General features: G+C 30.8%; 1 protein-coding gene across 1 annotated transcript in view; it reads left to right on the top strand.

Annotated features, from left to right (window-relative positions):
* Nucleotides 1-10,576, top strand: part of LOC119600488 (mediator of RNA polymerase II transcription subunit 12) — a 32,251-nt gene extending 21,675 nt beyond the window's left edge. Inside the window, exons 3-5 of the mRNA XM_037950742.1 lie at nucleotides 6,701-7,040; nucleotides 7,098-10,179; nucleotides 10,245-10,576. Coding sequence (XP_037806670.1) covers nucleotides 6,701-7,040; nucleotides 7,098-10,179; nucleotides 10,245-10,437 — 3,615 coding nt within the window. The 3' untranslated portion in view covers nucleotides 10,438-10,576. The remainder of the gene's footprint in view (nucleotides 1-6,700; nucleotides 7,041-7,097; nucleotides 10,180-10,244) is intronic.
* The last annotated feature ends 1,556 nt before the right edge of the window (nucleotides 10,577-12,132 follow it).

Raw genomic sequence — 12,132 nt, 5'->3', positions numbered from 1 at the left:
GTCTATAGTCTGGACTATAGTTTCATCTATAGTCTAGACTACAGTTTCATCTATAGTCTGGACTATTATAATCTTGTCTTTAAACATTACTATAGTATGGGCTATGGTCTTGTCCATAGTTTTGTCTATTGCCTGGATTACAGTCTTGTGTAGCTACAGTCTGGACTATAGTCTTGTCTTTAATCTGAACTTGCCTATAGTCATGTTTTTAGTCTGGACTATAGTAAGGTCAATAATCTGGGCTATAGTCTTGTCTATATTCTGGGCTATAGTCTTGTCTAAAGTTTGAACTATAGCCTTGCCTTAGTCTGGACTACTGTCTTGTCTATATGCTGGCGTCTAGTCTGTACTATAGTTTAGTCTATAGTAAGGCCTATATTCTTGCCGATAGTCTGGAATATAAACATGTCTATAGAATGGTGAAAAGTCTTGTATATAGTCTTTTGATTAATGTATGCCTTGTCTAAACTTGCTCTTCATTATCATCCTTTTTCTATAACATTACAGTGTAGGGTGCCTTAAAAGTCAAAACAAACCCTATTATTTTCATTAAATTGGCATGAGATAAATGTCTCTAAAATAAAGTAAATTTAAATTCAACCCCCTCTTAATGATAATAATAATAATGATGGAATAAATTAAACATGAGAAGTGTTTAATAATAAATGGATCATAATACACAATTTAAAAAGAAAAAGACACAACATACTGACATAAATATTCATGATATAATATCAAACAAAGCATTATATGGAAGATATAGGAGTAACAAAACATTAATTACGTTACACTCATATGTATTTTATAATTTGTTTATCAACTACTATTACTCTGGATGTTTATGGTTAAAAGCTATAGCAATATGTTGCTACAGCAGCAGCTGCTGCTGTTATTATTATAGTAAAGTATTATGTTATTACCAGCCACTGTTGTGTTATGGGTTTGTTTTAATCTTGTTATTGTTATTTACTATTATTTTTTGGTATTTCTTTTTTTGGCCAAATTTCTTTTCTTTTCAACATTTAACACATTCAAACTTGATATTATTCAAGAGGAAGATTTGTAACAAGATCAGATAGATACAAGTGTTGAATGAATGCATGAGGCAGCTACACAGACAGACATTATCTTTTTTTTTATTATAACAACAACATACTTAACAAATTAACACCAACAAATCATAATAATATACTAAAGAAAACAATAATAAAAAAAAACATTATGTAATTTTATACCAAACATATCATGCAGATTTGCATATAAAATTAAAATAATAAATATTTAAAAAAAGAGGTGATAATGTATAAAGGCAAAAAACTGATTCTCCATATTCAAGAGGTTTATTTAAAATAGATTTGCATATTTTATTGGAACCGAATTCAATAAATGGGTTTAGTTTGTTTATGTTTTTAAAAGCAATGTTGTGATTTTGAAATTAAGAAAACAAATAAAAAAAAATTGTTTTTTTAACATAAACATAAATGGGAGAAATATTACATCATAGTTATACATACTAAACAAACACATATATGTATATTTTAACTTAAATGTTAAGTTGCTGTAGCAAACTGTTTTTAACCCTCTATTGCTCAATTTTTAACATTTCAAAAACGAGTTTAATGTTTAGATTTGAACTAACGAAGTTTAGACTATAGACTAGATTATAGACTAGGCTATAGACTAGACTATAGACTAGACTATAGACTAGACTATAGACTAGACTATAGACTAGACTATAGACTAGACTATAGACTAGACTATAGACTAGACTATAGACTAGACTATAGACTAGACTATAGACTAGACTATAGACTAGACTATAGACTAGACTATAGACTAGACTATAGACTAGACTATAGACTAGACTATAGACTAGACTATAGACTAGACTATAGACTAGACTATAGACTATAGACTAGACTATAGACTAGACTATAGACTAGACTATAGACTAGACTATAGACTAGACTATAGACTAGACTATAGACTAGACTATAGACTAGACTATAGACTAGACTATAGACTAGACTATAGACTAGACTATAGACTAGACTATAGACTAGACTATAGACTAGACTATAGACTAGACTATAGACTAGACTATAGACTAGACTATAGACTAGACTATAGACTAGACTATAGACTAGACTATAGACTAGACTATACCGTTTCAAGATCAGTAAAATTGTTTAAATTTTGCTCCTTTGTAATTTTTTTTTTCATTATGTAATGAAAGAAAACCTCATTGGGAGGCCGTTTCGTTGTGGATCATTTAAGGGTTAAACTTTTTATTGTAATGACCTAACAATTTGCATATATGTAAAGTATGTTTGAAATGTTTCATTCAAAAGAAAAAAGTTTAAACTTGTAACTGACCTACACACATCATCAACAACACCAACATCAATGACGCTATCATAATCTCAAACATCATCATTATGATCATGAGCTTCTTATCTCATCATAATGATTTCTGTAATCAACTCTATTATTATGCGTAACAACCATGTTCATTTATTTATGCTTTATAGTACAACTAAAGGTTTTATTTGAAGAAAATGTATTATGAATTTAATATTTTACTAATTGCTCATTAAGAAGATACATTAACAATATTCCAAAGAAAATCAAAATCTAAAATTAATGTTAATTTACTAAGAAATTTAAGAAATGTGTATTAAGTTTTAATTTAGGTTTATCCCACTTATTACTATGAGTTTGAGTATATCAAATCGAAAAATATAATGCCATTATATTTATACTCACAATGGGTGAAAGTTTCTGGGTATTCATTTCAAAATTTAAATACCAACCGACAATAATTCGTAATACATGTATGTATATGTAAGTGCGTTTTTATGCTTATTTAAAAGTGTTAGTGTGTATTAAGTATTTTTTGGGGGGAATGTGTGTGTGAAATATTTTGGCACCTGTCCCACTGCAGCTGTTAAAAAAATTAGGAATTTTTATATAATTTATATGCCAATTTGTTATTTCTTTTTGCATACTTCTAATAATGGAAAAAATGCATTTTAGAAGTCATGGCCTTATTGGTTTAAAACTTATACACAAGTGCACGTACACCCATTGTTGGTGTTGAATGAGAGTCTACTAAATCAAAATTCCTTGGTTTTTTATTTGAATTGTTATTTGTGTTGTAACTTTGCAAATTTGTATTTGACACTCACTATTGATGGACTTGATTGCAAGACCAAGTTTGGTGTAATATTGGCCATAGTGGTAGACATTTTGTATTGCGTGGGTGTTAGTGGTCTCTATGAAAACTTGTTACAGCATTAGCATTCAAAACGCTTACAATTAACGGTATCTAAACAATTAAATTGCTTTCTAATTGTGTTGATTCTATTTGATTAAACACATTGTGGAATGCTAACTAATAAATGGATTGGGAATGCGCTTTGTGGGCCGAACTTCGATCTAGAAAATTCAATGGTTTGTAAAGAAGGGATTTATGTATGAGAAACCATACAGACTAGACTTGTTGAATGGCAATTAATATTTTCATTATTTTTACTTTTAATTGAAAGTATAGAATTACAATTAATTGTTACTGAAATTAAAGAATTCCAACTACTTGTAATTGAAATTAAAGAATTACAATTAAAAAATTACAATTGCTTGTAATTATTAAGTATTGCCTGCAAATACTATTACCTGTAATTTTAATTGAAGAATTACTAATTATATTTTTCGTAATTCAACAATTACTAATCACATTTTTTTGTAATTGGTAATTTTCAATAACAATTGCATGTAAATGTAATTGAATTTTTGAAATTATAATTATTTTTAATTGGTAATTGATCAATTACAATAGTAATGTATTAGTGCTCAATTAAAAGTAATTGGACTTGCAGTTAAATGTAATTAGTTACCGGCATGATAACGACGGAACTATCAAAATTCTCTTTAAACGTTAAAATTATTTTTTTTTGTAATTACAAAACAATTTCCCTTAATTAGCAATAGCTTAAAGCAGTGCAAATCTTTGCAAAAAAAATTGGCCAGACTTGTAAAGTTTACTATCGCAGATAATTGAAAATCTACGTGTTTTCGATAGTAAATCTGCCATTTGGCATTTGTAAATTGTAACGAAATCATTACAATTTAGATCGTAAACACGAAAATTTAACAATAATTTCCACTTGCAGTTAGTTGAATTTAATGTGAAAAATTAAACAAAGTATTGTATATATTCTGACGTCATTTTATTGATAGTCTGAGAGCGCACACTTGACAAATGTTTAAGTGCATTTTGTGGTAAAATGACTTTCATAAATTTCCAAGTAAAGTGCATAATAAAGAGTTGAAGCTGCATTTGAAACCCACAGTCGAAGATTTATTATTTAAATTAAAAATTTATTTATACATATGTTTATTTTTTTTTTTTTTGGTTAAAATTATGCAAATTCAATTACAAATAACTTTTTCTAGACTTCTTTTTATAAATAACTTTTTTTTTGTCAAAATTTTACTTTCGAAATGTTTCTAATCATAATGTACTTGTTATTCTATAAGCCTGTCCAAAATTATTCCCACAACTTGAAATCGTAAAAATTTAACAAAAAAAAAAATATGACAAGAAAAAGTTATGAATTTATAATTGGTAAAAAACACCTAAAATATGTATGTGTGTTTGTAAAACTTTTAACTTTTTTACTATTTATTCAAACAAATGTAAGAAAGTAATTAAAATTCAACACAAATAGTTGAGAGAAAACATTGAAAATGAAAAGATCTACAAAAAAGGTTTATTTATGGGGCTGACTTTTGAAAGTGTTTAATTGAAAAGAAAATAACTTGTAGGTACGTTTTCTTCCTGTACTTTGGAATAAGAGAAAAAAAGAAATTAAATTTGATACAAAATGTTTCAAAATTGGTTCTTTGGCAAGTGCACCAATAGGGTATTGGAACTACCGCTTCAACCGTTTAAATAACTCAAACCGTTGTGAAAATCGAATAGAATTTTGAAATTTTTATAGAATTTTGAATATATCATATAGAATTTTGTAAATTTCATGGAAATTCATACACAGAGGGAAAAGAATATACACGCCTGCTACCAAAATGACACCAAATTTTTAAATAACATCCGTTGTCGTGGTAAGCTCAAAATACGTGGTCCATAGTGAGCTTACCACGTTTGTTAACTTTTAGACAACGGATGTGCATAAACTTTAGATTGCGACAACGAATTGTTGCAATGTTGACAACATTGCGTGGTCAACATTACATGTTGTTATTGTATGTATATTCTTGACAACGGATGTTATTGAAAAATTTGGTGTCAATTTGATACCAGGTGTGTATATTTTTTTTTCGCTCTGTATTTTTCATAGAATTTCGAATTTTTCATAGAAATTCAAATTTTTCAAAGAAATTTTCTAGAAATTAAATTTTTCATAAAAATTCCAATTTTTTAGAAAATTTCGAATTTTTCCTAAAAATTTTAATTTTTTTTATAAATTTTCGAATTTACATAAAAATTGGAATTTTTTCGTAGAAATTTAAAATTTTCAAAAAAAATTATTATTTTTATAAAAATGTTGATGTTTCATAGAATTTCAACATTTTTATGCAAATTCAAATTTTTGTATTTTTCATAAAATTTTCCACAAAAATTCTCTCTTTTATAGAAATTAGGATTTCTAATAGAAATTCTTTTTCTTTTATGATTCAATTGTTACTGTCATAAATCAAAGTGTTATGATGCACCTTTTTCGATGTTATAACACCGAAACTAAAGTGAACAAAAGTTCACTATCTAATCTCCTAACAACAATTGGAAAAACCAACTAACAGATACCAAACAATAAACCCTGTATAGATGTGTTAAAGTTGAATAAATTTAACAAAAAAAATATTCAAATAAATTGCCTAAAACAACAATTCTATAGAAGCTGTCATAAAATATTACATTAACAATAATGTTTAAGACTATAACAATTTGTCAGATATTTTATTGTTATCAACAGCATGTGATAACCATTTAATTTAATAGACAAATTCAGAATTAATTGTATACAAAAAAAAAAAAAAAAAAAAAAAAAAAAAACTCAAAAAAATAATAAGCAAAAGAGGCCAACAAATGACATTGACTAGTTATTGTTCAGAAATATTTGTACTAAAAATGCTTTAGTTTTTTTCATATGAAGACACCTTTCACATTTTTATCTATACTACTTAGACATGTAGACTGTTATTATTTAATAACCCTCATCATATAAAGAAAATTAGTTTAACAAAAATTTTAGTTAAATGTAAAAACAGTTGACCCGCATGAGTCTTTTATCTAGGGACCAATATCAGAAGCTTTAAACCAACAACTGAAAAAAATACAAAAGTGTTGATAAGGTTTCTTGTTATATTGCATTTAAAGTGTACGATATAGATTTTTGTTATAAAATAACCTTCACCTGCAGATGATTAATGAGCGGATTAGTCGGTCAGTTAGTTAGTTTAGCGATGTTAATCGGTTATTTAAACTAAAAATATAAACAATGTTAAACATGGCGCAATTTTCCAATTAATTAAAAATCTTATTAAATTTTGTTCGCAAATAATTTAATTATCACACATTGGGGGGTTTTTCGTAATCAATTTGTCACACATTATAATAATTAATCTATTAGCTTTAATTATCAGTTATATAATTAAATACCCTTTCTTTTACTTTTAGTTGATTGGGATTTTAATATCCCTAGCAGCAGCTACTGCCACCAGCAAGAATGAACATGCCAATAAGAAATCGAAACCAACAGAGAAACCTGCTATTGGTGATAATAAAACCACTGCTAAGCCAGCAAAATCCTCAGCAACTTCTACTGCTACTGGACGTTCAGCGAAATCTTTGAAATCTGTCAAACCCGGAGAAAATCGTGGAAAACGCACTTTATATGATTTCAATAATCCTTCATTTTTGTATCCCCAAATCGCTGCCAGAAGAGCTGGTTATGGTTCAGAATCTAGATCGGCTTATAGTACACAATCTGGTTATTTCAATGGACAAAATGCTATTGGTAGGTTAAACTTTAAACATTTCAATACAATTTTCTAATAAATACCTTCAATTTTAGCTCAATTCCCTAGTGATTACCATTTGAACTATTCGCCTTATCCCCAATATTTGGAAGCTCCTGAACCAATTATTGAAATCATTATCAAAGATGCCAATGAAACTTTACCAGAGGAAAGTTTACAACCTGTTGTCACCAAAACCAAAAAGAAGAAGGAAAAAGTACATGTTTTCTATGTCAACTACAAAAAGGATCAAAATAATAAATTGCACTTAGAAAGTCCCATTGCCTCTTTAAATAACGATGAAACCGAAGAAGAGGAAGATGAAGAAGAAGAGATTATCCACTATCCAGTAACACCTTTGCCTCCTGTTAAATCCACAACTTTAAGAACTATTATACATCCCGACTCGGAAAAGTATCATAGTAATAGTGGTATACATGTAACATTCGGCTCGGAAGATAAGTCACAGACTGGTCATATCTTAGAGGAACATGATGCTGAAAGTGTACAACGTCAAGTGGTGGCTGTGCCGGTACCTCAAACTGGTGTAAAATCTCAATTTCAATTGAATGCTAGAAATGATTTTCAAGGTCAAGCTAGATCACCTTTTACCAGTAGTTTCTTCCAGTCATCAGCCCCCTGGCAGTACCAAGCTCAACAACAGCAACAACAATATCACAGTCAACAACAGCAAAAACAACATCAGCAACAGCAATTGCCTCATCAACATTCGAGCACCTTCTTTAAAACACCCACTCAGTCTAGCAATTTCCGCCAACAACAACAACAATCTTCTTCTCAACAATCAAACCAACACCATTCTACAAACTACTTCCAAAAGCAATCGTTCCACTCACAAGCTCCCCAACAAAAACCTCATTACAGCTCAAATCCTACAGTTTCAGCACCAGCTCCCACCCAACAGACACAAAACAAACCTTTAAGTCAAATTCATCAACAATTGCAACAACAGTCGCAATATTATGTCAACCACAATCAATTATATCAGCCACAACAACAACAGCAGCAACACCAACAGCAACAGCAGCACCAACAACAACAGCAACATCATCATCAACAACAATCAAGTGTACAACATAATCAATATTACAATGCTGTATCGCATAAACCCACACAATCCCCCAAGACATCGGTAGTCTTCCCTACAGCTCCACCAAAAACCCAAGAATTGCCCGTCAGACATGCATCTCAACCCTATCAACCTATTAAATTCCGTCCCACCCCAGCACCAGCTCCACAACAAACAAAACCCACACCAATTGCCGCCAAATTGGAAAACACACAATATAATACGAAACAGTATCAATTCCAAAAACAACCACAATACATACAACATCCAACCTTCACCCTATCTTCGCCCACATTGCCACCCAGTCAGGTGAATTACAAAACTCAAATACAATTGCAGCCACAAACTCAACAATACCAACAACATCAGCAGCAATATCAAACTCAAAATCAGCATCAATATCAACCACCAGCCCATACACAAACGCAACAGCATACGCAGACCTTCGCACAATCACAATCCTCTAGCCAGCCACAAACTAATTCCATTTACTATACCCAAAACAAAAATCAACAACAACAACAGCAGCAACATCAGCAACAACAACAGACACAAGTGCAACAGAATACCAGATATCAAACCCAATCTTCCAACCAACAAAGTTCCTCTACACTCCCCAATTTGAGTTGGTTGGATATTAAACCCTCTAAAGAAACCGAGTTGTTGAAATCGATACCCAAATTTGAGCAACACATAACCGAGACCGTGCAAAACCAATACAGCAACAATCAATATCAAACACAAAATCAGGTTATTCATGATATGCCAGCACCAAATTTGGCTCCTCAACCACAGTTGCAACAACAACAGCAACCTCAAAGTCAAGCATTGCATGGTCATTATATTACAGCTGCTCCTTACAACAGCCAATCTCAAGTGCATTCGCAACAGCAACATCAACAATCTTTTAGCAACTTTGTAACAGCCCAACAAAGTGCCCCTACCTCAACTCAAGCCCCACAATTCGGTGAAGCTACAGATGGACAGAAAATTATGATTGTTACACCCATGCCACCCAATGTTTACCAACAATATCAGGCTGCTCATTCTTATCAGAACTCACAAAGTTCCAGCAGCAATCAACAGCAACATTCCACACAAATTATTAACAGTGTACAACCTTCACAGGAACAATACAATAACTACTACCAACAACCCCGACAGGGACAACCAGCCACCCAGGCTCAATCCTCTCTAACAGCCAACAACTCACCTTACAGTGTTTCCAACTATCACTCGGATGTTTTTAAAGAATTAGAGCATAGAAACAGCAATACTCAAGAATCCAATAACAATCAAAATGCTTATATACCAACCAGTGCTGGATCATCTAGTACCACCACACCCTCTAGTACAACCACTTCTTCCACCACTGTAAATCCCAAAACGCTTTTGCAGTTGCCCGATGAAGTACCCGATGATTTGAGACAACAATTGTTATCTTCTGGTATCTTGGGTAATGCTGATATTTCTGTTTTGGATTATGACAAGGTGGGAGATATTGCTTTGGAAAACTTACCCGCTGAACATTTGCAACACTTTTATGGCGCCGGCGGTGGTGCCCAGATATCCGAATCGAAAAAGGTCTTAACGGTACTCAAGCCCAATGGCGATAAAGTATCGCTTGATGAAAAAGAAATACAACGTGTTAAACAATCCAGCTCAGTGCCCCACAACAAACAAACCGATGTTAAAGTAGTACGTTTCGATGGTCAAAAATTGGAAAATTCTGAGGCTCCCTTAACATCTGGCGAACGTCAATATAACAGATATTTGCCTTTGAAAATCAATGGTGCTAACTTCCCCAAACCAGACAATGAAGAGTTGAGAGGCAAGTTTTTGCAAAGTGTGGTAGTTTTGGCTCCAGTAGATACTCCCGTTGGGCAAGATGGTGCTGTAGTGGAGGACAGTAAAGAGGTTAAGTTTTTGGGCGGTGATTTAATTAAAACTTTAGTGAAAAAACCCACCAAGGAAAATTTCAAAAGATGGCTCGAAAAGGAGGCCAGAACAGATGTAGATCAACAGTCTGTAGTGTTGTTAGTAGCAAAGTGAGTATGATCTTAACGCAGGAAATCAAAGCTTTTTTTCAAATATTAAACTCTTTCCATTCTAGGTCTTCTAATTCTTCGGAACAAGAAATCTTTATGTATGACATAACAACCGGTGAAATTAATAAATTAAATGGCGAACTTTCCAGTAAATTCGTTAGTGTAGCTGAAGAGAACGCCAGCACGGAAGACTTGGAGCATGGCTCAACTTTGGATCCCAACTTTATGGAAACAATGATGCAGCCATTATCAAGTTAAATAATCAACTATAGACACTTCCTAGCTAAAAACAAAAACAAAAAAACAGACTGCTTGTATAATAAAATATCATTGGAATAGAAAACAGTAAACTATGCAATTGCAAATGTCACTCCTACTTGCAACAAACGAAAAAAAAGTGCCACAAAATCAACTTAATATAAGATCATTAAAATCAATGGTCCAGCAAGGAATTGCTTGCATACGTTATTACACATGACGCCATTTATTTCTTCATTTTTCATTTTAGTTGTGTATTTTTTTTATTAATTTTATTTTATCATCAAAAGTGTTAAACTCTTTAGTTTTACACTTTCAAAAAATGCTACATTAACATTTAAACTAAAAGTTTAGTCGTTGCTAAAACAAATGGCAAAATATTTGTTTTAAAATGACTTTAAATTAATTTAAACAATTAGAGCTAAATTAATTTTATAAATTCTTCTTCGTTCATTATTATTGTTATTATTATTTCCTAAATGTCTGTCTATCTGTCCGCCTGTCATTCGTCAAGATGAAAAAAAAAAAAACTAAACTCTATTGTAAAAATCTTTTTAGTTTGTATAAATTTATTAACGGTTTTTTAATCACCATGATTGTTGTTTAATTTTGTTTAGTTTTAATTTTCGAAATTATACAACAATCTGAGAATGATGAGATTGGTTTTGAAACTGTGGGTATTTTTCTTTAACATTAATAATTTTAGTTAATTTTTATTTTTTTACACATAAACTATTTTATTATTTTATTATTGTATTTGATTCTTGTAAATATGGAAATTATAAAAGAAAAACAAATTATATCTAAATTACTATTTTTAGTAAATAAACAAATTTTTATAAAAAATTTATTAAAAAATTATTTAAAGTGTTTGTTTTTATTAAAATTTTGAAAAGGATAAAATCGAAGTTATCGCTAACAGTTTAAAATGTTATAATATTCTAACATGTTAGAACGAGGGGAACTTTTCTAGAAGTAGTCTCATAACTGTTTTTTTAGATAGATAGATAGATAGATAGATAGATAGATAGATAGATAGATAGATAGATAGATAGATAGATAGATAGATAGATAGATAGATAGATAGATAGATAGATAGATAGATAGATAGATAGATAGATAGATAGATAGATAGATAGATAGATAGATAGATAGATAGATAGATAGATAGATAGATAGATAGATAGATAGATAGATAGATAGATAGATAGATAGATAGATAGATAGATAGATTGATTGATTGATTGATAGATAGACAACCGATAACTATGTATATCGACTTTGATAAATTCGCAGAGAGCCTTGCGACTCTCAAAGTTCTTACTTCGATTGTGATAAGAATGAAATATATTTTCAATAAAATTAACTCCCTGTTCTAACTTAAAAGACGCTCAGTCGAACTGTTACGATTCTAGGACATAGCATTCGGCGAAAATATGTCAAGGCTCTCACCTCGATCGTGATAAGATCAATTGTTTTCACACCCTGTCACAATTTAAAGACGCCCCCTCTAACTGATAGGAATACTTAGGGATTTATATGTAGCATATAATTCTTCTTTACTCTATTTGAATAAAATTTATGATATATTACCAGACTTCCGAGATTTAAAATTTCCGATTCCCACGAATATTATTTCTGAAATTTACTTGCCCAATTTCCCTAATACTTCGACCTTTGCATTAAAGTGACATT

This window comes from Lucilia sericata, unplaced genomic scaffold (assembly GCF_015586225.1).
Source record: "Lucilia sericata isolate MDLA Ls3-8-SP2 unplaced genomic scaffold, ASM1558622v1 Contig000115F_arrow, whole genome shotgun sequence".
In the NCBI taxonomy this organism is placed as follows: domain Eukaryota; kingdom Metazoa; phylum Arthropoda; class Insecta; order Diptera; family Calliphoridae; genus Lucilia; species Lucilia sericata.
Note: the sequence above shows the minus strand (reverse complement) of the source record. Positions and strands in the feature narration are given on the sequence as shown.